This window comes from Mustelus asterias, chromosome 9 (assembly GCF_964213995.1).
Source record: "Mustelus asterias chromosome 9, sMusAst1.hap1.1, whole genome shotgun sequence".
In the NCBI taxonomy this organism is placed as follows: domain Eukaryota; kingdom Metazoa; phylum Chordata; class Chondrichthyes; order Carcharhiniformes; family Triakidae; genus Mustelus; species Mustelus asterias.
Window position 1 is genome coordinate 48,080,628 of NC_135809.1, and position 26,869 is coordinate 48,107,496.

The following is a 26,869-nucleotide window of genomic DNA, read 5'->3' on the forward strand; positions in this document are numbered from 1 at the left end:
CCAAAAATTAGAGAGATGGCTGGAGTGTACCTAGGCAATACAGGCTGAGGATATCAGTGGGTCCCACATGATCTGCTAGGCCCGTCGATGATAATGGACATAAAATCGCATGGGCCAGCTAATCACCCAGCTTGAAACTTTGTCACATCCTCACAAGAGGCAAATCCTGTGCACTTTGAGTGCCAGTTTGTGTAATCTACATTTATGTCTAAAGTATTATCTGTCAAAGTGTTATTCAAGAAATATACAAACGGAATTTTTCAAAGTAAGGTTAATGCATCACCCCTACAAGAAAAGATAATGCAGTAAAGCTCCAACAATTAAAGCAGCATGACTGAAAAGAGGAAATCCAACAGATACTCACATTCATTCCTTAAATAATTATTGAGAAGTTGAAAAAGTGGAAAGGTGTCCCAAGAATCTGGGGGCTGCGCTTCCAGGGTTGCATCCATATCGACAGCAAAGAGCGACCAAAATATTTCTGCATGCTCTGCCATTAGGTCAGGCCACCAGGCAAAGGCCTACAAGACAATAAGCAAATTTCAGCTCAAGGCTTTAAAATGATAGCCAAGCCAGACAATTGTTAGCTACAGTCTCCTTGTTGACACTCCCAAATTGCTTGCGTTAAAAGAAATGAGGGAATGTGCAAAACCCTCCTCTATTTAAAAATTTCTATCAAGAAGTATGTCTGTGTATACACATTCGTCTAAAACCAAATGTAGAATTGTGGTTTTCAGTTGTTCAAAGCCAGCAGCAGCTCCCAGTTTGACAACACTTCAGCTGAATGACCCACCCTCATTGCTTTTGTCACATTTCCTTGACTGGAGCTTGTCTGACCTTGCAAGGAGGCTACTGAATAAAGCATCATGCATAATTGTGAGGTATCTATGCAATTATCATTGTGCACAAAATGTAAACGTGCAGTTAACTTGATTAAAACTTACTTATATGGTGCATTAACAACCAACTTGTGCAGGCCGTTGCTGTCTATGGCTCGGACAATGGTTTGGTGAGAACATTAAGGATGTTAAAAAGGCAATAACTTTACTCTCATTCTGTTTTCTTTATTTTACCACTTTATTAGCGAGAAGGTTTGAACACTCAGTGTTTCATCTGTAAAAATTTAGCTTTCCGATTCCATCTACTTCCAGTCCTTCTACCCCACCCTATTGTTATAAATACAAAATATAGGTCTAGTATATGAATTGTTTCCTGTCATGTGCTATATAATGAATTGTGTGACCGCAGGCTGGGAATGTGACAGGTGGTATTGAATTTTCTTTTTATTGGCTAGGGAGAGTGACAACAATTTACTGGCGCCTGTCAATTTTCACATAGTGTAACATGCCAAGGGGAGGATTGGGCATTGATCAGAAGTGAACTGAATATGGGCTTAGAGAGACGTAAGAACACTGAAGGTTTTATGAAGAGAATTCCAGAGTGTGGAGCATCATGGCCTCGACACAGATAAAAGTGGCAATGGCAAGAAGACTATTACATGAAAGTGGGTACAGACCCAATGGAGTTGAAGAAATAGGGTGTTCACATGTGGCAAGATGGACAGCAACACTATGGTTGTTTTAAGTAACAGGTTTATAGCAGTAAGTCGCACCAGTTGGCTTGCTCATGTCTCAACACAACCTGAAAATGGGCAATTTGACAAAGGTAATTCAAGCCTTTGCATTCTTATTCTCTATCTTGATGAGCCACAATTAAGGCACTATTGACCTGTAGACACATTTCCTCCTATGAAACCATCACTAGCGCATTAAAAACAAAATTATCTTTTTTAAAAGCACACATTTTATTTACAATTAGTTATGATAAATCATGTGTAATGATTTAACTGAGCTCAAAGATCTGTTGAACAATTCTCTGTCTATTCGCATCAGAGGCTCTTTAAACATAGCATCTTAGAAACTAAGACAAAATATTCTATTTTGGTCAGTTTAGGAAAATATCCAGAAGCAGGCAAAAGGTGGAAGACAACGCAAAACTCAGTTTTTGTTTTCACCTCAGGGAGATACAGATGGATTGAAGGAAATGAATCATTTCTGCCATAGTGTGTCCTGTTACAAATAGTTCTCTTACAAAATTAAGGGTACGGCCTTATACATTTATTGTTGAGCTTATTTTCACATGCTGAAATATCTGAGGCATGCAGTGAGCTTTCTGTACTACCTAGCAGTGCACAGAAATAAAGCACGAGGCCAATGAACTGGCAATTGATTGTTTCCCCTCTCTCTAGCATTTACTGCCGCCCATGAATTCCAGCTTTTATTATGGTGACCCCATACACTATGGAGATAATGGGGAAGAGGAGGAAGAGAAAGGAATAATAAAGCGCGGAAAACGCAGATTTATGTTTGTTGTCAACAGAAACTGTAAGTCAGGCTCTTACTCATAAGCATTGTGGTGTGGCAAGATGGATCTTGTCCATGTAGTAATCCACTAAACAATTTGGACTTGGATTCCATTTATTAATAAACAAAAGTTAAAATTAATCTTTAATCATTCTTCACCAGTGAAGTACTTGCCAAATTCAAATCAAACATTGAAAAGACCAATTAACGTCTCAGTTGAAGACTTTCTATAAAATATGCTTTGTTCAGGATAAAATGCATTTAGGATTTTAGCTGTGGGATCCTCCACCTATATATTGTAGACTCAGAGGAAGGGGAAGGATATTGAAGATTACTTTTATGCTCAGATATTGCCTTTTTAAAATGATGACAAACATAATGCATGCCTCATCTTTGATAGGAAACGTGAAGAAATGCCCAATGGTAGAATCCCCACTGGCCACATACCTCTCTTCCCTTTAGGAATCCGCACATGTGCAAGTGTTTGTTGGACAAAAAGAAAAGAATCCAAACATTTAAATACAAATTTATAGCTGTAATTTGAAAATCACATCATGTAACCCTGTAAACACAAGGTGACCATCCATTATTCAGTGTTGCATTTGCCTCTTCCTCGCTCTCCACCCAAAGTCCTGCCACTGATCCTACTTCATGGAACTTTTATTTTCTGGGCCTTATAAATGGGAGACTTGTGTGAAGAAGCACTTCATATTATGTTCGTAATGCAATTAACCCCAAGCAAATTTCCTACAAAATGCACTGTTAAACCAGTTCTATTCCACAGTCAGTATATGCAAAGGAGCTGTTAACGGCCAAGAAATGTAATGGATATTTTCCATTAATCCTCCTGATATATGCTGATTTTTTTTTTACAGTTTCAATTTAACACAAGATTATTTGCTTCTTCACGTTGTCACATTTTAAACGTTTTCCAAATCTAATTATTGCATAATAGAATAACTGAAAAGATAAGCAATTTCATTAATCTAGGTCTGGAAGTCTCTTTAGTCAAAATTGATACCGATAATTGCAAAAATAAGATAACAGTAGACATTTCTAATTGAATCCAGATTAATTGCTGAATCACAAGGCAATTTGTCCTGAAAATGAAGAGCAAACAACCACTTAAAAACAGACAGTTTCACCCAGATTTCACCTGCGATTAGTCTTCTTAAAAGGGAGGGAACAACTTGCTATTTATAATATTCTGCTGTATACAGGTTTTATATAGTTTAGAAATAACTAGCACAGCATGTACTTAATCTAATTCACATTTACGGTTTTCTTATGTTCTCAAATTTCAGCAGCTCATTTTTACCATTTAAATTCAAAGAAATAGAAAACATAAATACAAATCAGACTAACAACAAACCAGGTTAATTACTTCTGGAAAATCAACACGGTCTTGCTTTAGAGCACAAAAACATATGCTCTTCTTATAACTCCAAATGAAAGCACATAAACTGTATGGGATATTTTAGATTTTTGTTCTTGATTGCTTTGATTTATGTGATATTCAAACACAGGGTGAGGTAACATGAAGACTTCACAAGTTCCAAAGGAATCTCCAGTAAAAGGCATATTCCCTCCTTTTAACAAAACTCATGCCAGGGATAGGTTGCTGGGTAAAAAAGCCTGCATTTTTGAATAAAAGCAAATCACTGCAGATACTGGAATCTGAAACAAAAACAGAAAATGCTGGAAAATCTCAGCAGGTCTGACAGCATCTGTGAAGAGAGGATAGAGGCTTTTATGAATGCTTGATTTCATTTTGAGAAAGCGACTAATGATTCACCCATTAATCTGAATTCAATTAGGAATGTCTACCATTATTCTCTCCACACCAATTTTCTATGTGAGGCGTGCATTCAGAAAGAAAGCACCTTATCATATTTCTCATAAACATCCCTAAATGGCTTTACATATGGCAAATTGCTGTCATTTTTTGTAGTAATTTGCACAGCAAACAGCAACAAAATTAATCTGTATTATTGGTCATGTCCTTAAGGGAGCAATATTTCACAGGACATCAGGAGAATTGTTCTATATAATAGTTAATGTCCATCTGAATCACTGGCAAAAGGGTCCCTCTGATAGTGCAGGATTTCCTCTTGTGACACTGATATGTCAGCATATTTTATGTTCTCAAGTCTGTCCGCTTCTTCCTTCTACCCATCTAGCTGACAGATAAATGGTTTTCTCGACTCAGGCACTGTCCTTTGAAACCTGCCAGCCCCTCACAGAAACCCTTTGCCCCTAAAACATTTGTCCTACCTCCAAGCTCCCTTTCATCTCCAAATCGGTGAACATGTGGTTTCCTTCCAATTCTGTACCCACCTTGCCTACAACTCTATGTCCGAAACTATCCATGATGTGGAGATGCCAGTGTTGGACTGGGGTAAGCACAGTAAGAAGTCTCACAACACCAGGACTTTAACCTGGTGTTGTGAGACTTCTTACTGTGCTGAACCTATCCAATCAGGTTTTCCAACCTTGCACAAAAACTGCACCCTTTGGCCTTCCCTCTGTAAATGCCGCAGCCTCCACCTCATTTCACCCACTTGAGGTCCTGGCTTAAAACCGACTTCTCATCACGATTTCTTTCTCATTCCTTCTAATATCTTCTTTGGTTCAGCTTTAATTATCTGGCTATTCTCTGTGAATTGATCTAGAATATTATTTCTACATTAAAGGCATATCTATGATCAAGTTATAACCTGCGACCCTCTGATTTAGGGATCAGCTGAGCAAAGTTTCTTAAAGTGCAACTCCACAGGATATCTATCAGGTAGCTTGTTTACAACAGAATCCTGCCACAGAATAAACAAAAATTAGAATTCCAACACAGACTTTCAATTCTTGCAGCATGAAGGATAAATGCATTTCCAAAGTCAATGAGCTCAAACTTGACCCTAAATGGATTAGCAAACAAATTTGAAGTGCGAAAAAGAGGAGGAATGTCAGTGCAAACCCTGCAGGTTGAAAGAAGGAGTCCACTGGAATACATGTAATGTTAAGATCATCATAAGGACAGAGACCCCTGGAAGAAAGCATAGCAGCTGAGGTTAAGCAGAAGAATAAAAACTATTTCAGTGCTATTCAGCAAAGCAAAAAGCACAGCAGAGATTAAAAGATCCAACGGATTAAAAACTGAGGAAGATCACAAAATAATTAATATTCTGAATGATCACTTCCTCCAGATATTCACAAGGGAGGACACAAGCAGCATGTCCCTTCCCAACAGAAAAAGCGATGTTAAATCAAAAAACATTGATACGAATGATGCAGAGCTCCTGAGTAATCTAAAGGGTTCAAATAAATAAACCACAGAGACAGAAAATATTTAGCTCAGAGTACTGAAAGAGACTAAGGACATTTCTAAGACACTCTCAATGAGTATGAGAGAATAATTGAATGCTGGGGAGGTCTCAATTGATTGAAAAAGTGTCAATATGGTGTCCATATCCAAAAAGGGGAATATGATAGGTATAAATGTATCAGTACCACATCTATTCCATGAAAAACTAGTGGAATTGATAGTTGGGAAAAAGCTTGACGTGCTTCCCCATAATAATAACCTACAAAACAAAAGCCAACATGTTTTCAGAAGAGGAAGATCATGCTTGTACAATCTCTTTACCTTACAGTCATTGAGTCAGAGAACAATACAGCATGGAAACAGGGCCTTCGGCCCAACTGGTCGATATCACCATGGTGCCCTCCCAGCTAGTCCCAATTACCTGCGTTTGGCCAATATCCCTCTGATCCTTTCCCATCCATGCACTTATCCAAATGCTTTTTAAATGTTGCTATTGTACCTGCCTCAACCACTTTCTCTGGCAGCTCATTCCATATACTTCTTTGAGAAAATAACTTAGTGGCTGAACTGTGAAAAGCTCCTTAAGACAGGCTTTGAAAAAGTCCCTCAAGAAAATCTTTAGTCAAGTTCAAATCTCTGGGGTGTCTGAAGAAGTCATATTTGATTCAAAATGCTAACTCCACAGATGCTACCAGACCTGCTGAGTATTTCAAGCACTTTCTGTTTTTATTTTAAATGTGTGGGGATTTGGGTAAACCCTGGGGATAAACAGGAAACTGGCTGAAATGTTGAGTGAAATGAAGACTTCTCACAGGTGTTATTTAGGTGTTGGCAGGTTATTGGATTTCTGCTATTTCCATAAATCAACTGGATTCAGAACCTCTGTGAAAAGTGGTCAAATTTGTTGATTATATCAAACAGTTTTGGGTGGTGGGGAATGGAGGGTGGGCACAGGTATATCATCACTGGCTGGATCTAGCCCTAGAGGTTCATCACATGGGCAATCAACACTTGTTAGAGTGTAAAATGATAGTGGGGCTGTCAAGGTTGGTGGTGATGTGTTCCTTGCTGACACTTCAGATTGTGAGGACTGAACTCCCACCATCCTAAAAATTCAGGCCTGGATCTGCCATCTGCAATCTTGCCACTTGATCAAGCAAACTTTATTGTCCCATCTCCAGTATTCTATAACAGGCGAAAGTGTCCAAAAGAATGAAAATGTTCCTATGATTTTCTACCAAAATGCTTTCAGGAGCACCTGGAGATTTTTCGAGACGTTAAGTGAGGGACTGTAGATGTAGGGTGGGACTGTGTGAGTATGGGTAATTCAGAGGAAGCAGTTCTGAAATTTCAGAGTGTGTTGGACAAAATAGGTACATAGACAGAGTAAAGGCAGATGAAGTTTAATCCAGAAATAAATGCAAGGTACACAGGGGTAGTAAAATAAACAGCACACCTACTCCCTGAATAACATTAAAATAACTCAGGGTAAAATGGAAAGAAACCTCAGATGTGCACATGTCCAACTAACAGAAAGCAGTAACCTACAAAGATAAGTAAGTGAATTGAAATTTTAAATATTAATTAAAAAGAAGTTCTAATTAAACTGTGCAATGCTCTGGTCTGACAAGACTGTAAAAACTACATGCTGTTCTCTTGCCATGATTGAAGGGAGATTTTGAAACACTGAAGACAGTGCAGATAAAAGCATATTATCAAATCCTGGTGTCAGCAGCCTGGCTTAACAGGAAAGGTATGAGAATATTGGCATTTTGGAGAGAGGGCGAGGAAGGTTTCAGAGTGATGATGTTAAAATGCTAGTAAAAGGTATGGAAAAGCTAAATGTGGAATATTACATTAAGTTGTGAAAAGTAGACAAGAGCTTCGGGACTGATATTATGAGGTTATACTTCACACAGAGAATTATCAACACTTGGAATAGATTTCTTGGTGAAGTGATGGAACAAACCCTGGAATCATTTAACAAAAAACAAGTGCAAGCACAAAATACTGCAATGGGCTGGTGGGGAGAGACTCGAGTGTGTTTCTGAATAGATTAATGAATATGGGTTGATTGGCCTTCATCTGTAATTATCTGTGATCATGATAAGATTGATTTTTTGATAATACTAGTTCAAGAAAAGGATTATATCAAGCACAGCACCAGGATAATTTTTGAGTGCTCTGAATATGATATAATGAATGAAACCCAGAACTTTTTGGGGGACAATGGGGGTGAATTGAGAAAGAATATTCCATGATTGCACTGGTTGACTTGAGTCTTTAACTTGAGCAGGTGAGGGCCCAGCTCTGTCAGACATGTTGTTCAGGTAATTGTTTATTCATTCATGGGATGTGGGCATGGCAGGCTGGACCAGCATTTCAGAGACCATTTAACAGTCAACCACATTGCTGTGGATCTGGAGTCACATGTAGGTCAGATCAGGTTAAGGTGGCAGATTTCCTTCACTAAAGGGCATTAGTAAACCACGACAATCAATTAATATCTGTACTTGCAGAATTACATGTTGTTGTCATCAAACAAAACCTGGTTTTGGATTAGCCTCACATTATTTCACCCTCATTCTTGTTTTCCAAGAACCAAATCACCAGAAAGGCAATGAAGCATATTATTCATTTTATTTCTATTTTGTAAGTCTACTGCACTGGCTTGAGGGTAGACTATTGGCATTAATAATGGTGACAGTACTCTGATATTTCAACTTTAAATCATTGATGTATTAGCTACTTAAACGGCAATTAAAAATAGTTCAATATGCACAATCCTTCACCCTGCTCATTCTTTTTTCAGCCTGTTGTTAGGATAGGAAAACACAGGTCTAAAGGAAACAATATAATTTGTCACAAAGTTCAGCAGTACAAAGCTCTATTTTAACACTGTGATATAAAAGGCATTTGGGTTTTCGAAGACAGAAATTGAACTAATTCAAAGTGGTTAAGCCCATCATAAATATTAGATAGTTACATATCTTAAATTGTTTGTTTCTTAAAATTTGATGGCAACCAGGCAATAAAACATTTGCTTCATTGTGACAAACATTGGATGGCTATTTTGAGGAGGAATCAGTTGAAGTCCAGCCTCTTTAGCATGAAGATACACTAACCATCCTCGCAGCAAGGGAGATGTATGGTGAAGGTTTGTGTTTTTTAGCCTATTTTCGCTTAATGGTTGCACATGGATACAGCCACAATTCTGTACACCACGAGTAATAAAACAACATGCAAGAGAAAACCAACAGCAGAAACTTGTTACTGTGAAGGAAGCACATAGCCCGAGTCAGCCATTTCAAGAGTGATGAAAAGATTCAAATCAAACTCAGAAACCATGAGATGAGCGCCATTCTTACTCTGAATTGATTAACCCACTCCTCAGGAGAATTTAGCTTTTCAACGTGCCACATGAGCGTATCACTGGCATCGTGGACTGGGTGATACATAGAACCCAGCCAATTTTAATTTTCTTCAAATTTTAAGGAAACCAAAAGAAATTAAACCACATGGGCAGTTCATTGCATGGTTTTGCACCCAAGCGGAAAACTGACAATCCAGCCCATGGTATTGAGATACTTTTTCTGAAAGAGAAATTTAATGTATTCGCAAGATTTAGATGACAAATGACCAATGTTCTTGTCAATGCTCACACTTGTTTCATTTGAGGCCATAATAAACCCACCTCTGAATGATGTTCCTCATTTTGCTGAAGTACCTCAATGCACAGTTCTGCCAGTCGAATCACATCTTCCAATCGTTTGGCAGGAGGTCTTTGACTGAAGGTCTCTGTTGTCAACAAATAAAAAGAACTTAAACACCAGTGTTCATAGATATCAGGTATAAAGTGTTACATGTAAGAGCGAGCAAAACTTTAACATAATACTGCAACAGCAACTTACTAACTTATCTGAATTTGCCTGAACACATGAAGACTATTATTAATGTAACATCGCTTGCTTATTTGGATACGCCAGAGAATTGAACAGCATTCCTACTTAACCTTCAAGACTGAAAATGCACTGCAGCAATTCACCAAGCCTCCTTCAACAGTAACTTCCAAACCTGCCTGGAAGCACAAGGGCAGTAGGTACATGGGTACACCATTACCTACAAGTTCCCCTCCAAGCCACACGCCATTCTAGCCTGGAACTATATCGCTGATCCTTAACTAAAGTTGAGCCAAAAATCTGGAGCTCTTCTTAACAGCACTGTAGGTGGACCTACACCAGTTGAACTGCAGCAAGAAATTGTGATGAGGGTGGATAGAGTAGATAGGGAGAAACTGTTCCCACTCGTAAAAGGATTCAGGACAAATGGGCACAGATTTAAAGTGATTTGTAAAAGAAGCAAACTTGATGTCTGCAAAAACTTTTTTTACACAGCGAATTGTCTGTGTCTGGAATGCATTGCCTGGAAGTGTGGTGCGGGCAGATTCAATCAGGGCATTCAAGAGGGCATTAGATGATTATTTAAATAGAAATAATGTGCAAGGGTACAGAAAAAGGGAAGGAGAATGGCACTAAGCCATGATGCTCATTTGGTGAACCACTACAGACATGATGGCCAAATGGCCTCCTTCAGAGCCGTAACAATTCTGATTCTGAAAGCAGTATATCAACAACGTCCCAAGCAATGGGCAACAAATGCTGGCCATGAAAGTGACGTTCACCAACCATGAAAGAACAAAACAAAAATTGGGTGTGGAACTCAGAATGTGCATCCCCTTAAATTATTCCAATGCACTTTGGGGGCTAACATTTTAAAACTAACAGAAAGACACTTGGCCACCATCTCATATTTTAAAGGGCAGGAAGCAGCAAACACAACGGCCTGGAAATTCCTGAATGTGCATAATTCGTAGGGAAGCAGCATAATGGGAGTGCTCATGTTGTCTGCATTCCAATTGACCCTTGATTTTTGAAATTGGGTATATTGCCTATTTTATGTGAGCTGCCTAGGCAACATTCTGATTAGCTCACAGTCAGTTAAAATGGTGCCAGAATTAATCGAACTGAATTATTATTATGCAGCATGAGGTAAGAATGTTTTCCCTTTATATTGGATGTTTCTCACTCAAACTAATGATCAGGTTCACTGGAGCCTATATCTGAAGAGAAATTGAGAGAAGGCTGCTTTCTTTGCACTGAAGGACCAGAATGAATTGGGTTTGCAAGCCTAGAAGCAGCAGGTTCGTAAGGTGACTCCTCTCACCAACACACAAAGACCCTCATGATGGAAGATACATGAAGAAAGATGTTGAGGTGACATGGTAAATTTATCTCTGTACTAAATAGCTTCCCTGCATGAATTCTCACGAAGTAAAGCATTTTCTTATAACCTATTGTTCTTTTACTGCTGTTTTATCCAAAGAACTCTGGCCTTAGGCCTGGAAGAGCAGTCTGCCAGTTAAGCCAACAACTCATAGAATCCAGTGTCAATCTCCAAGACTGTCACAGGTATAAGACAATAGGTAAATCCACTCCATGGGTCTGGATGTGGGCAATAATCTTTAAGAATTAGTGCCACATGGATCAGAACACAAGAGAGGCAACAAGTGGTAGTGGAGAATCAAAAACTAGCTAAGTGCCTTGAGATCCATTCCACACAGGACCCAGATACAAGAGGAGACTGTATTTTGAGCAGGGTTAACTACTGAAGTCAGTTATGTCTGTCCCAGGAGTGTGAGAGAGGCTACTAATGACATGTTATTGAAGCTTCTTTGCACACAGGGGTGCTTAACATGTACAGCAGAGCTACCACCGCCACCAAATTGGCTGATACTCTTGATCCCCTTCTCCAGTTTGGAATGAAGCAAAATATTTAAGCGTTGTGGTCCTCTTGATTGCCACTGGGAATGTTGCTCCCAAGGTGCAGGTTGGCTGCAGGTCTCCATGAAGCAGATTACAAGGCTGTAGACCTGTGTCTTGGGTAAACCATTGTCTACGAAGGCAGTTAGGCTCTGTTGTCAGTTATGCTGGTGCCTATAGATAAAGTTGGTTTTAAATTGTCAAGTGCAACCATTGGTCCCACCCCAGCATCCATCCGTCAATCCTCTTTAATCTTTTTGGATTAAGTTTTATATCTCACAGTGTACATGTTTGTGGTAGCAAAGTGAAATGAACAAAGCAGCTTGGAAAGTCCTGCTTCAGACACATTGACAGGCCTTTGATGGTTATTTGGAATGGGCAAGTTGAGTGCATTGCACTTGTGGTGGAGGAAGCTGGAAAGGTCACAGACTCCTTCATTGTGCAGCAGTCAGAATGGGATTTGAGCAGTGAATGCAGCCCTGTGTGTATGTGGAAGAGTAGGCCAGGAATTCAAACTTTTAGAACAAGTGTGTTAAGGGTATGCATTTTCTATCCCTTGAACCCACACTTCCCATTGACAAAAGTACTTTTTATTCACAGGGATTTCCAGGAAATATTATAAATGTTCACCATCAAAGGCTTGGTTCTATCTCAAGGCTTCCCCACAAATGAATTGCTAGAAATTGCACTCTACTCCTTTGTGGCCATACCATCACACAAACAGAAATCTGTTAGGTTCGGTTAACAGTGGCAGGTTACAGATAGTGCATGACCCCTTGTACAATGGAACATGAAAGGCTAAATCTAAATTCAGAGAACTACACACGGCCATCTTTGTTCTTTATTTCCCATTTACAGTTAGCACTCCTCTGCCAGCTTTATTTCATCCAAGCCCTACTGCATGTGGCCACCATCAATTGAAAGTAAAAGATGTTCTGGGTCTCAAATGGATTTGCTTCTGAATAGTGGGAGAGATTCTTCCATCCTTTATCCATCTTTGTCATCTGTGATGAAGATAGTGTTGAACTTCAAAAGGACATAGACATGTTGGTGAATTGGGTGGTTGAGAGGCAGATGAAGTTCGATGCAGAGAAGTGTGAGGTGATTCATTTTGGCAGGAAGAATATGGAGAGTCATATAAAATAGTGGGAGAAATTCTACAGAAGGTTCAAAAACAGAAGGACTTCAGTGTAATTGTACATAAGTCATTGAAGATGGCAGGGCATGTTGATAGAGTAGTGAGTAAAGCATATATCTTAGGCTTTATTAATAGGGCATTGAGTACAAAAGCAAGGAAGTCATGATGAATTTGTACAAGACACTAGTTAGGCCTCACCTGGAGTACTGCATCCAGTTCTAGGAAGGATGTGAAGGCATTGAAAAGAGTACAGAGGAAAATGATTCCAGGGATAAAGCATTGTAGCAATGAGGAGAGACAGATTTCCATAGAGGAAAGATGGCTGAGAGGAGACTTGGAGATATTCAAGATCCTGAGGGGTACTTCCAGGGTGAATAGTGAGAAACTGTTCCTACTCAAGAAAGCATCAAGAACCAGAGGGCACAGGTTCAAAATAATTGTCAAAAGGAGAAAAAGTGATGTGAGGAAATGTTTTTTTCACCCAGAGGATGGTTTGAGTCAGAAGCAAGCTTCCTGAGAGGGTGATGGAGGTAGGTTAGATCAAGGTATTCATAAAGGAATTATATTGCTATCTGAAAAGAGAGAATGTGCAAGGTTACAGAGAGGGGGAGTGGGACCAGGCCAAATGCTGTCTTGCAGAGAGCCAGTGCAGACCTAATAGGCTGAATGGCCTCTTTCTGAACTGTTAAGATTTTGTGTTTCATTGTCTGAGACAAGACATTCTGCTGGTGCTCTATTTAATTCCTTCATTCAGAATTGGTGAATCTTACCAAAATCAAATCTAACATTGCAGTGGCTTGGTTCCTCTTCAGGTGGCAGGGTAGGCACCTCAGTCACCTACTCTTCTGTCACTGCAACTGTTTGACTGGCCAATGGAAGGCATGCATGAGGTGAGAAAGATAAAAAAAAAGCTTCCTCAACCAACAAAGGTCATTTTAAATTGAGGAATCTGTGTTTCAGGCAGTGGGAAGGATTTGTAGTTCCTTACCAGTGATGGTAACTGAATGGCTTAACCTGTGCATTACTGAGAAACATCACCCACCATCAGCATTGTTCACAGCCTGACATGAAGCAGCAGCAACAGACTATTCAGCACCTCACACCTTTCAATTAGATCACAGAACTCCTGGATCACAACTTCATTTACTTGCACTGGCTCCAAATCCCTTCATGCACCTTTGCCTAACAAAAATCTATCAACCTCAATCTTGAAAGCTACAGTGGTCCCAGCATCCCCCACCTTTTAGAGGAAAAAATGCTTCCCTATTTCCCTTCTTAATGACCTAATTCTAATTTTAAGATTATATCGCCCTCACTTTTAATTCCTGTGCTGGATAAACAGTTTTTCCTGTATCTACCCTATCTAGATCAGATCTGTCTTTCAAATACAAGGGAAATTAATTTCTAAAGGGACTGCTTGTAAAGTTGAATCATCATTAATAAAGTGTGCTCGGCATTTCTGTTTCTGACAGGTTTGAATCCATAAGATAGGTTAAACAAATATTGTCTCATTAAAATATCTAGCTTCAGTTATATAATGATCATTAACCTTCTGACAGTGTAAGAAATCTGTCTCCATTTATGCTTCTGAAGACTATAATAGAATCTCTGCAAAAACCTCACATAACTGTAATTCTCCAGTTTACAGTATTTCGAGAATATTTCTTAACCCTTTGAGAACATAAGAAATAGAAACAGGAGATTGTACGATAGAAATCATAGAAACCCTACAGTGCAGAAAGAGGCCATTTGGCCCATCGAGTCTGCATCGACCACAATCCCACCCAAGCCCTATCCCCATATCCCTACATATTTATCCACTAATCCCTCTAACCTACGCATCTCAGGACACTAAGGGCAATTTTAGCATGGCCAATCAACCTAACCCGCACATCTTTGGACTGTGGGAGGAAACCGGAGCACCAGGAGGAAACCCACGCAGACACGAGGAGAATGTGCAAACTCCACACAGACAGTGACCCAAGCCGGGAATCGAACCCAGGTCCCTGGAGCTGTGAAGCAGCAGTGCTAACCACTGTGCTACCCGAATAGCCTGAAATATACTTTGTGTCGGAGGATCCAATATCCTCTGGGTGAGACACTTTCAAAGATTCCAACCCTTTGAGTGAAGAAATTGCTTCTTGTTTCACCACTAATAATTGACCTCTTATCCTGAGCCTCCATGTTCTTGATTCCCCAGCCAAGAGAAACAAACTCTCTACCCTGTCAAGCCCTTTCAGAAACTTTAATGTTTCAAATGAGACCACTTCTCATTCTTCTGAACTCCAGAAAATATAGGCCTAATTTGCTCTGCATCTCATCATAGTACATAGAACTATCTCATTCCAGCAGCCAACCTAATGAATCTTTGCTTTCCTGCATCCAATGCAAGTCCTTCCTTATATATGGAGATGAAAACAGTGCACAGTACACTCCTGGTGTGCTCTCACCAAAGCCCTATAATTCAAAGATTATGGAATGTAAACTGGTTTTCTCTGCTTGTGACATCCCCGCTCATTTTTAATTCCATCAGAGGATGCTTATTTACCAAGCTTTTGCCAATGATACTGTCTAACTGGGTACCGAGAGACACTCAAATCTCCATGGGTCACTTACTTGAGTTTTCTCTTCCTTACTGAGGGACTCACTTCACCTCTAAGCTTGGAACTTGTGATGACCGTTCAGTTATTTGAGGATTGCAATTTCTAACTACTAATGCATTCATTAATTTTCACTTCAGTGCTCTATCCAACATTATTTTCAGTAAATGGATATCAAAAGGTGGTCACTATAATCATCAAAACAGTTCTGAGATATAGCAAGATAGATTCAAACTAAAAATTACAGATTACCACACAATAGGATTAACATATACTGGCATGCATTAGATAACACAGACATCCCACGCACATCCACCCTGCCCACAGTCTATCTATTGTGATGCTTCTATTTAACAATTCAAGTACAAGCATTCTACCAATGTGATAAAGGTCAAGTGACAAGGCTGAATTAACTCAAACTGTCAGGAAAAATGTTTCTTTTCCATATTAAGAAATGACATTCAAACTACGAACTGTAATGTTCCATCGGAAGTATAGCAAGAGCCCGATTTTAGCTGAGTGCCCAAGAGCCATCCAAAAATTCACTGACCTGCGGTTAACAGGCAGTGTTGGAGAAAATGTTAGTACTGCATTTCAGAACTAATGTAGCACTCAATTTGATGATATGTAGATTTTTTAAAGCTATGGTCGCTTGATATAGATAAATAGCATCTTAAAAATGACCGTGCAACAGTGCAAATGATCCATTAAATCCGACCTATTTGTTTTCCTTTTTGACACGACGTGCATTTTGCAACATTTTCTGTTTTATCTTAAATTTCTACTGACGGTCAGGATCTATTTTTTTGTGCCTATTCCTTGTATCTTCATTGTTGTTATAAATCTTCTATGTTTCTGTCGGCATCTTCTATGTTTCTATAGGCTATTGAGTTGGATGATCAGCCATGATCGTAATGAATCGCGGAGCAGGCTCGAAGGGCCAAATGGCCTCCTGCTTCTATCTTCTATGTTTCTATGTTAAAGTTGTGAGCCATAATGTGCTTCTTGCAGATTCCCACTAATGGTTTATATGTTATTTGGCAAAGAATGTGATGCGTTGTTCATGATTATGTAGAGAATGCCATTTTCTGAAAGGGTTAAATCAGGGAGTGCAGCTTTGCAGAGCTCCACTCTGAGCATGGAATGTTGCTAGATTGGGCATGGGTATGAAAATTGGAACATATAGTATTAGAATCTTGTTGCAGTCTCATCCTCTTGCCTCGTGAGGCCCCATGAAGCCAGCCTTGTCTCACCTTGCAAAATTAAGTCTTAAGGCAAACAAAATTCATTCTGGTGATTGAAGACCTGCCCGTGCAATGATTTGGAATGGCAATCAGCTTTGTTCATTCCAAGTGCTCTTTTTCATGGCGATCTTTATGGACCATATTTTGCTTTTTGGCAAAAAGGTAGAAAAGTATTTCACATTCACTTCTATTTTTCATTAAAGTGACCGAGGACATATCTTTAGCCTCTTCTTAATGGTTTGAGTACTGATTAATCTAATATTGCTCATGCTTTGAGATGTTTGGCCATGAGTTATTTCCCTACATAAGTGCAAGTGTTGCTTCTTTCTATATTTTATTGTAAATACTCCCTATTGCTCTTTATACCCAGCATTTTTAGTTCTCAGACTTTCCGCATAGCTATTTCAAGGCAATGAGAGCAGCCTACAGAAAGAGTGCATCAATCCCACCACTAAAATGTCACAAAGAAACCATTAGTGTGAGCTATGAAATAAGTATTGACCTCGGTTATAAAGTGTGATATGAGTAATGCTATGTTCCCAAAGGCACATTCTAGTGAGGGTGTTACATACCGGACACTAATCTCTGTTTTAGCATTATTAGCTACAGGTTTAAAATACAATTACCTCTGCGCATTGCCAGCTTGTTAATGCTAATCTTTAAAAAAAATGCCTAGTCCCAAGAAATACCACTCCATGGAAGACTGTGTTGGTGGAGTCCCCTTTGAGCTGATTCTTGTGCACCAGAGGGGGCAAAAAAGAGCTCATGTTAAAACAAATGGATTATAAGAGATCTCCCTAGGGTTTTGTTATGATAAATAAAACTGAAGAAACAGCCTTGGCACCTGCCTTGCAGAAGAAAACTGGCTTTCTGCCAAAAAATGGGATATGAAGAAAGGCATCGGGTGCAGAATAAACGTATCTCTGACATGCAGAAGCCACACTAATCAACTGCACTACACACCAACTACACTATTAAAGTCTGCCAGACACATGAAAGAAGCAATTACAGTACTTGTGTTCTGTTTAGGAATGCCACTTTGCTTCAGATCGGATACACTCATCTGCTTTTTGGCTGGCAGACACTGCCATGGAGGCTGTTTAGACTTGGGTGACTGCACTGTGATATTCAGGCGCAGAAGATGGGTTTTTAATATATAGATATATAAAAGAACAAGGGAGAGAGAACAAACAATAACCATATAATAGAATAATGAAGAGGCTGATGCAAAGGCAAGCAATGAGGCATAAACACACAGTATCTTAAAAAGAATGCACTTCGCTGAGCTGCACCAAGGCGATTGGCTCCAGGCATCCTCAGCAGTTCAATTAACAGCCCCCACAATATAATGGACTATTGGTAAAAGGGCACTTTGAGCAACTATATTAATGGAAATCTAAGTCTCAACATAGCTGTTCAATTATTGTGAATACTTCAGATGCAAGCATGGACAAAATAATGAAAAAGCACTTAAATGTGCAAATGGATGACCCGCACAGAACAACAGGCGAGCTAGAGCACATTACAAGGCTGCAACACAATTCAAAGGTTGCAGCTGAAATGATAAACTGGAGACTGCGAGGCTCAAGTGGTTGATGCAAGTGATCAACCTTGGAATAAGTACAAAGGTAACATTACTTTTCAATATAACTCAATATAAGACTGTAACATGGTTCACGTGGTCCAGCACTCCTGCTGTCTGGGCTCCGAGACACATCTGAGGCACCTGTCAATGGGTGAATATTTCTCAACATATTTCATATCTTACCTTGTGATAGGAACAGGATTACAGATGCTTTAAAGTGTGAATATATTTCATTCTAATTATTAGATTGTATGATATCCATGTAATGTTGGCTGTGCCTTGACTATTGTGAAATATTGGTGTTGGGAAATTCCCCAAAAGGTGTCTGTGGATGCTGGTGTTCGGACTTCATTACTGACCTTTAGATTTCGGAATAGTTTTAATTGCCGTTTTCGTTTCTGAAGCCATTTTATATACAGAAAATGGCTTTATACAGAGAAAATGCTATTTTCTGGGAGGAATTTCTGTTTGAAGTTTGGACTTCAAATTGTGACCACTTTGTCATGGAAAAAGAAGTGTGGTATAAGAGATTTTACAGCCTTGGGCATATCAAATTCCAAGGGAGTATGCTATGCTCATGAACAAGATTTGGAAAAAAAAGATGAAGTAATAAAGCAGAAGAATTCTAGAATGCACTCAGCAGGATCAATTAGAGTCCATTATAGGGATTGTCTTGGCACAATGTGTTGGAGTTCCGGTCAACCTCAGACATGTATTTTATTCCCAGGATCTTCGACATGGTGAATTATTTAACTCAGCAGGGAATTTTGGGGAGGGGGAAGAAAAGAGAGTCAGGGCCAGTCTCAAACACCACCTACAGGCCATTATCAACAGAAAAGAGCAAAGGCTGAGACCCTTTTGGGATAGTTCAACAACGCAGAGAAACCTAAGGAGAAGTAAATACAGATCTTTTTTGGAGGGATAAAAATGGTGAGATTTATTGCAAAAGAATCAAATAAAATACAAAACATGGCAGAAAAACACACACTCAAAGACAAAGGGCAGAATTCTCCCACTTTGAGATTAAGTGCATTGGCGGGTAGCTCTAGATAGCTGTACCGCTGACCAGAATAGTGGAATCACACACCAGATTCAGTGCTTGGAACCTCATTAACCAGGTGATTCCACTGTGGGCCAGCAGCTGATCCGTCTGCCTGCCCTCAGCTGGCAGGTTCAAAGGATCCCGGCACCAAATTTAAATACCATCCCAGCACACTCGTATCACTCTCTCCAGCCCACCTGTCTTCAGCCACTCTCAGTTCCTTCTACGTGTGCCCGCACCTACTCCAGCAAGCTGCCGAGGCTGCTTCTGCGTCTGAGCAGGAGACCGTTATGAAGCCAGGCCCCTCCAGGGCTTGGGCCCCCAAACGATGTCCACCAAGGTTATCACATGCTTGAGGACGTAGCAGTCAGCAGGCTAACCCCACCCCTGCTGCAAATGTTGGGGATACACCAAGGCATAGTAATCGGGTTAGGAAAGTTAAAATGTCTTGATGCTACCTCAGGGTCACGGAAGCTCTAACATTGTGAATAAATTGCACTTTTTGAAAACCATTCCATGGGTATGTGAAAGCGATGGTCAGATGAAAGCATTTTGGGTTTGGATCTTTGCAATCCTTTCATTTTGAGGTTAAAACTTTCTCGAGTGTCCCCTTTTATGATTAATATTCATGTGGTGCCAACCTCAGTGCCACTTGGTACTGTACCCTGGTGTGTTGTCTGGGAGATGTGTGTGATTCTTTATCTGGAGTGTATGATGGGTGTGTTCTCAACCCTTAGTCCTCACACTTCCCCAGTCTTGTCCCATATGCAGTGTGTCCTGCTGGAGCAGCACGTGCTGATGCCCTTCCCTCCTTCATGTCCTGCATTGAATGAGAGTTTTCAGAAAATCCCCCAGGACCATTGAACCAATTTTCACTTTGGTTCCTGTCTAAAAAGAGATAATGGAGACCAGAATGGATAAAGGATGTTAAGTAAAAGGGTGTGATCGAGAGAGCTATGTGAGATGCTGGGCAGCTAAGCTTTGGTAGCTTAAACTGCAATGTTCCTCATGCTCCCTTACGCCTGGGACTCTGGCTCTGACACACACACATGCGCATGCACGCACGCACATGCTCACGCGCATGCACGCACACACACGCCCTGTGATGGGTGAGAACTTGTGACTTACATCATTGAACCAATGTGGCTATGAACTCCACTCACTGACTTGGCATAACTATGAGTTTTGCTTTGCTTATGGTGAATGAATGGAATCTGGATTGGCCACTGATGAACGGCATTTATTGTGAACCCTTGATTCCCCCTTCACAGATGGCATGGCAGAATTGATGCTGACAAGCCCCCGAGTACATCACCATGCCTCACATGGATCTGTATCTGCCCCCCACATCTGGAGGCTGTGTGCACTGTCATAATGTGGAGATGCCGGCGTTGGACTGGGGTAAGCACAGTAAGAAGTCTCACAACACCAGGTTAAAGTCCAACAGGTTTATTTGGTAACAAATACCATAAGCTTTCTGATAATGTGACATAAATCCATTATCAGTAACCCCCACAGCTCGCCCCTGGTCTTGCATAATCTCACCAGCTGTTCTGTCTGGAGACAATACACATCTCTTTAACCTGTGTTTAATGTTCCCTCCAACCACATTATCTGTACCTTTTAAGACCTGGCTGGCTGTAGAGATTTGCATTCTAATTAGTATTCTGTAACTTGATTTCTGTGTCTGTGCACTGTTGGAGAACAGAGACCACTCCATCTGACGAAGGAGCAGCAAGCTCCGAAAGCTTATGGTATTTGCTACCAAATAAACCTGTTGGACTTTAACCTGGTGCTGTGAGACTTCTTACTGCACTGTCATAAACAGGGGCATGCCTGTCATCCTTTTCATTTCACAGCAGGAATGTCTGCATTCTCTGAGTCTTGTCTGCTAGCCGCTGAACTTGAATGGGATCCTTGACATTGTTCCCGTTTCCAAAGGGGACAATGGACAACAGTGACCTTCACATTTCACTGCAGGCGTGACCTGTTTCGTCTTTGTGCGAACCATCCCTAATGTGGCACACAACAGGCCCCATCCCATAATTAGCAGCCTGCGTGCATCTCCTTCCAGTAATACACGTGCTACCCCTTAGACCCCCTTGTTTGTCTGCGTCATGCAGCCTTGTCAGGGTCCTGCTTCCCTCCCCTCAGTCTTCCACCTCTTCATCCACCTCATTACCCCTCTGCCTGCCTTTGTGAGCCTTTGTCCTTGCCACATCCCACTCCTTGCACAGCCTTCTTTCAACATCATCCCCCCCTTGACTGCGTCTGCCCACACCCAACCCGCCCTCACCTTGCACCTCTCAGAATCTGGTTTAGCTTCCGACCTTTGTTGCATTTGCTGCATGAATCCCACAGCACGGTGCTGTCCAGATAGACAATGATGTTTGGCGCCAGCAGTGGGGGAAGGAGACCCCTGTACTCCCCAACCCCAGGTGCAGTATGCATCCGATTCGGTGACATGGTCAGGTCCATGCATCCAGCAGCACGGTGCTACCATGAAGACTAGCTTGGCATGGAGATGGAGGCAGAAACTGATCAGCCCTGGCAGAGTGGTGAACAGCACATCAGGAGCAGTGCAGCACGGTGGCAGGCTGAGTGTGCATGTCGCTTTCACCTCAAAGTCTCTGCTGAACTGAAGGCTGCCTTGTGCATACCAGCCTTTATCAGTCGGGTTTGACGTTGATGTGAGTCCCTGCTGGCTTGACGCAAGATTTTAAGGTTTGACTGGATTCTGGTGGGCAGCTGTTTCAATGAGCATTCGTGAGATGTGAATGAATATTAATGGCGTTCACACCACCAGCCAGCAGGTCGAGCGGCCTGTCATTAGAGGAATAATTATTCGGGTGGGTTTCTGACTTTTTGGTTCTGTGCCTTCCCACCACCAAACCCGCCGTGGATGGGCTGGGAGAATTCCGTCCAAATATTCAGGCCAATTGGTTATATTATTTACATTTTATCCATTTGCACAAACCAAACAGCTGGTTAAATGCATCATTAGTTCTGACTGAATTGTTGCTAATGGCAGTGGAATTCTCCAGTCAATTTCATAGGTTCGAGCACACATTTGAAGAGTCCTCCGTATCCTGGCTTTGCATTGAATTACTGTCAAAGAGTTTGAGACACATTCTTTCAATTTAATAAACACTGGAAGATGACCGGCAGGAAAGTGTGGTTTTTGATTGTCGATCCTACAATGAAACTTCAGTCTGCTTTCACATACCCTATAGTCTATTGATCAGTTTTCACAGAAAAGACTTAAGGGTAAATTTACTTTTAACATGTGATTCCCCTCTCTCCCACAACTCCACCCCCTTCCCCACTCTTCCACCTCAAGAAATACTTTGTGATGGTAGTGTATTACACTAATAAGGTATCTGTCTTAAATGTCTTATGAAAGGCATAAATCTCATCATGAAGCCCCTGTCCCTCTAACGTCAGACTTTTGTGACTGCCCACAGCCAGGGGTTCCTCAGTTACCTGATATGGATAATATTTACCACAGTCTTAAGGGACTTCAAACATAACTATCGATACCTTTCAAAAGTGTGGTCAATGATATGCTAGTATAGTGTGCTGAATAGAATAAGACAGCTAGCCCTGCTACACCACTGATAATAATGTGCACTGCTTTTGGTTTCATAATCTGCATAAACCCATCATCACCTCATTCCTCTCTGGCATCAAGACCTATTTCCCTATGAGTGGGCAATCTGTTCATTTTTTCTTTCAATGTTTCAGCCGAGTTGCCATTCATTGTTGGGTTGACACTTAACCAGTCCAACATGAAATCATAGAGTGGTTACAGCACAGCAAGAGGCCATTCAGCTCTTCAAGTTCACACTGTCACTCTGTAAGAGCAATTCAACTGGTTCCACTTCCCTTCTCTTTTCTTGTGACCTTGCATTGCCATTCATTTTCCTACTAAAGGCATAAAGGGGGAAAATTAACTTGTGTGGCACTACACAGATTCACATTGATTTCCCACGGACAGGCGGCACCATGGGTTGCTATCTTTGTGGCCTGTGAAGCTTTCTTCATGTGTGTTGAGCAGGGAGTATTTGTCCTGGTAAATCAATTGAAGTCTGATTTGTTAAATAGCCCACTACATTGTCCTTCACAGACAATGTTATCCTCATTCGTCTGTTCCTCTTCTTCCTCATCTCTTTATTCTCTTCCATCTGCAACCCTTTCCAATTCTCCTGGAAGCTCCTCAGCACCCCATGTCCCTGCCTCCAGTGAGAGGCTGCAGACACCCTGAATATTTCCAGCAATTTCTATTTGTATTGATTTATCAGATCAGATTACATAATACTGAACAAGTCAAGTCATAGAATGAAACCTGTCTTGATAAATTCTGATGTGGAGATGCCGGCGTTGGACTGGGGTAAACACAGTAAGAAGTTTAACAACACCAGGTTAAAGTCCAACAGGTTTATTTGGTAGCAAAAGCCACACAAGCTTTCGGAGCTCTTAGCCCCTTCTTCAGGTGAGTGGGAATTCTGTTCACAAACAGAGCTTACAAAGACACAGACTCAATTTACATGAATAATGGTTGGAATGCGAATACTTACAACTAATCAAGTCTTTAAGAAACGAAACAATGGGAGTGGAGAGAGCCTTGATGCTCTCTCCACTCCCATTGTTTCGTTTCTTAAAGACTTGATTAGTTGTAAGTATTCGCATTTCAACCATTATTCATGTAAATTGAGTCTGTGTCTTTATAAGCTCTGTTTGTGAACAGAATTCCCACTCACCTGAAGAAGGGGCTAAGAGCTCCGAAAGCTTGTGTGGCTTTTGCTACCAAATAAACCTGTTGGACTTTAACCTGGTGTTGTTAAACTTCTTACTTGATAAATTCTAACTTTGATTTTTTTGGAAGCTGTGAAGGTCAGTTACTGAGCGCATTCACAAGTGTCTTCTAGCATATTTTTAACACAAAGAATAAAACTTTCATTAAACAAGAAGAGTGAACTATATTACACTAGGTGAATGAGAAGGTTTCAATACAAAGACCAGAAAATGATTCAAATGCACACAGTTTATTTTATCTCATCAATACTGTTGAGGGATTTATATTTGTATAAATATTAGAAATGAGGAATAGTATTAAGTGGATTTAATTTAATGTTTCTGTGCCTGGAAGGGTAAACCCTATAGTTAGATTCATGCTGGACCAAGGTGTTTGTATGTGTAGGGGTTGGTTAAGTTCCAATGTGTTTCCATTGTGCTCAGAGAAGGTTAAGGTGTGGAGAATAAATAAACCAGCAATGGCTGCTTAGCAATTGGTCCTTGTAAGGTAGAAAAGCTTTTCAGTTTTATTTTAGCTAATTTGACTGAAGTTGCAGATAGATAATGAGAGAGAAGGCAGCTCTCACAGCTTTGCTAGAAACAGTTGGTTTTCGAAGGCTAAAGAAGGAACATCTCTCTCAATCTTGCTAGAAGAAAAGCCATACTATGGAATAATGGTTAAGAAAGTAAATGCTGGAAATCTAAAGTCTAACTTTCTAGTTAAAGAAACTAGAGAAATGGAAAGAAGTGTCCAAAAAGTCTGCAGTTCAGAGAACAGAGACCCAAGGTATTATTCAGAAGAAATCAAGGAAAAGTAAGTAAAAGATTCTGAGTTAGAGACAATTGCAGTCACCAGTAAGCAGCCTTCAAAGGTAAATCAAACGTTTAATGCGAGAAGTCCAGGGATCGAGAGTTAAAGCAATTTGCACAGCAGTCGCGATGAATAAATCCTACAGGGGTTGGTGTAAAATCCTGGACTGGATTCACTGTTAATAGTGGATGGAAGCTTTGTTTAAATGTATAATTTGGAAAACCTGGTCTGGATTTCAGAATGCAAATCGCTAAGAAAAAGCATACTTATGAGAGAATGTTGCTATGAGACTTCCTCCCTTATGAGAGAAGTGTTTGGAAACCTCTCACATGACAATCATCTTGGTGGGGGGGAGGGTTGCGGTTCCTGAGGAGACATCCACAAACATTCACTTTGGGTTCAGAGTGGAGAGTGTATCTGCCCAGTCAACTTGTCTGCTCAAATGGGACTGTGGAGGATCATAGTTTAAAATGTAATTTGAAATCCATGTTAATCGCAAAATTGGTGTGGAGTTGTTAACATGGGGGGGGGGGGGGGGAATTAAAAGGGTATTGTCTAATAATCTAACTTTTCAAGTTTAATAAATGTTTTTTTCTTATTAAAACTAATTAGTGAACATGTGACTCTGTTCCTCCATGTTTTATTTTTAAAAAGTAAAAAAAAGTCTTTTCAGCCAATGTTCCATTCTGGAATCTTCTCGTCCAGTTATGACATCATCTGGGATAACATTATCCTTACAGACATAAACTTCCAGTGAAGTTTTTGCACCATCTCAACATCAAGACTTCTTGCTTGGGCTAATCCAATCTTTTTTTCTTTCAGTATAGTCCAAGTATTCACTCGGTGCTTTTTCCCCAGCTGGTATCTCTCCCTCAGTCCCCCAAAAAACCCATGATTTAAACTCACTATTACTTAAACTTCAGAACAAACCTATGTGTTCTCTCAACTCGATTCCACAGTAATCTCAAAGCATTTCTAACTAGAGAGCTTAGAAATTCTGTCTTTGCCCTCTGGCAGACATAGACTGACTACCCTACCCTTTTGTCTTTCCTTGAGTCTATGTGTGTCCCTGGACCTCTGCCACTAGGCATCAGCACAGATTTTTCTACTTTAAAAAAAAATCACCAACCTATTAACCCCTTTGCAACCCATCTCTTAACTTCAAAGGTTGCAAAACCTCATTAAAACTGCATGTATACAAAGGGCCCCCAGACTTACCGCACCAAGCTCACAAAAACCTCGAAATGAAACTAGAACCATGTTTAATGTTTCTTAACACAGAAACATTTATAAAGTAGACTTGAAGTTTCCTTGACAAAGCCTATATGAATGAGCATTAACAGGCTCGGAAGGAGTAGGAATGGTTTTGTGTTGGTGCAGGTATCTCTGAGAAAGGGGAGATCTATCTCATCAGTGCTCTCCCATTCAGGAATAGACTGTCCCAAGTACAGCTCAACAGGCGTCTCTCAGCATTACTCTGTCTGCACACATCAGAATTCTCTCCACTCACTGGCTGCTATGTGTTCTTTAATATCATTGGTGGATTGTAGGTACAGTTGTTGTTTAATACAGGCTATTCACCTGTATTGGGCATCACATGCAAGGCTAACCTCGTCATCTTCCAACCTCATCCACTTTTTAGCAGGGGTTACTGGATAGCAAGGAGTGAGAATCGTGGCAGATTTTTCTCTCTCCCTAGAACAGGAATACTAAGACCAATTATAGAGAGCTAACTGTTATCTGGCTCAGATCAACCTACTTTAGGTGGATCTAGAAACAAATCTTCCAACGCCTGCTCTCAATGTCTTTCTACCACACCACATAATGTCGTTATGGATTACATTTGTTCCCCCAACCCCACGCCCCCACCACCACCTTTTAAATTAGCTTTTTCTTCCAAACCCTTTTCCATTTTAAAAATATTTCCTTAGGTGCTTAAAATATGGGTCCAAAAGCGTTAAGCAGCCCTTTTGCCCAAATGGGCATTCATTATGTCTGAACCAAAACACGAGGCTAATGTTGTTTTGACAATGAAGGTATTGCAAATGAGCACTATTCTATTCTCACCTTACATGTACACAGTCTCCCCATCAAGGTATTGTTGCACAAAAATCAGGACAAGAACCCTGGCTGACTTTTCTCCCGATAGTTAAG

At 40.5% G+C, this 26,869-nt stretch overlaps 1 protein-coding gene across 2 annotated transcripts in view; it reads right to left on the bottom strand.

Annotated features, from left to right (window-relative positions):
* cadps2 (Ca++-dependent secretion activator 2) overlaps positions 1 to 26,869 on the bottom strand; it is a 660,384-nt gene that overhangs the window by 114,487 nt on the left and 519,028 nt on the right. For both annotated transcript variants that reach the window (XM_078220144.1, XM_078220143.1), the window contains exons 17-18: positions 9,377 to 9,480; positions 365 to 521 (exon numbers count right to left, since the gene is read on the bottom strand). In XM_078220144.1, the coding sequence (XP_078076270.1) occupies positions 365 to 521; positions 9,377 to 9,480 (261 nt within the window). The remainder of the gene's footprint in view (positions 1 to 364; positions 522 to 9,376; positions 9,481 to 26,869) is intronic.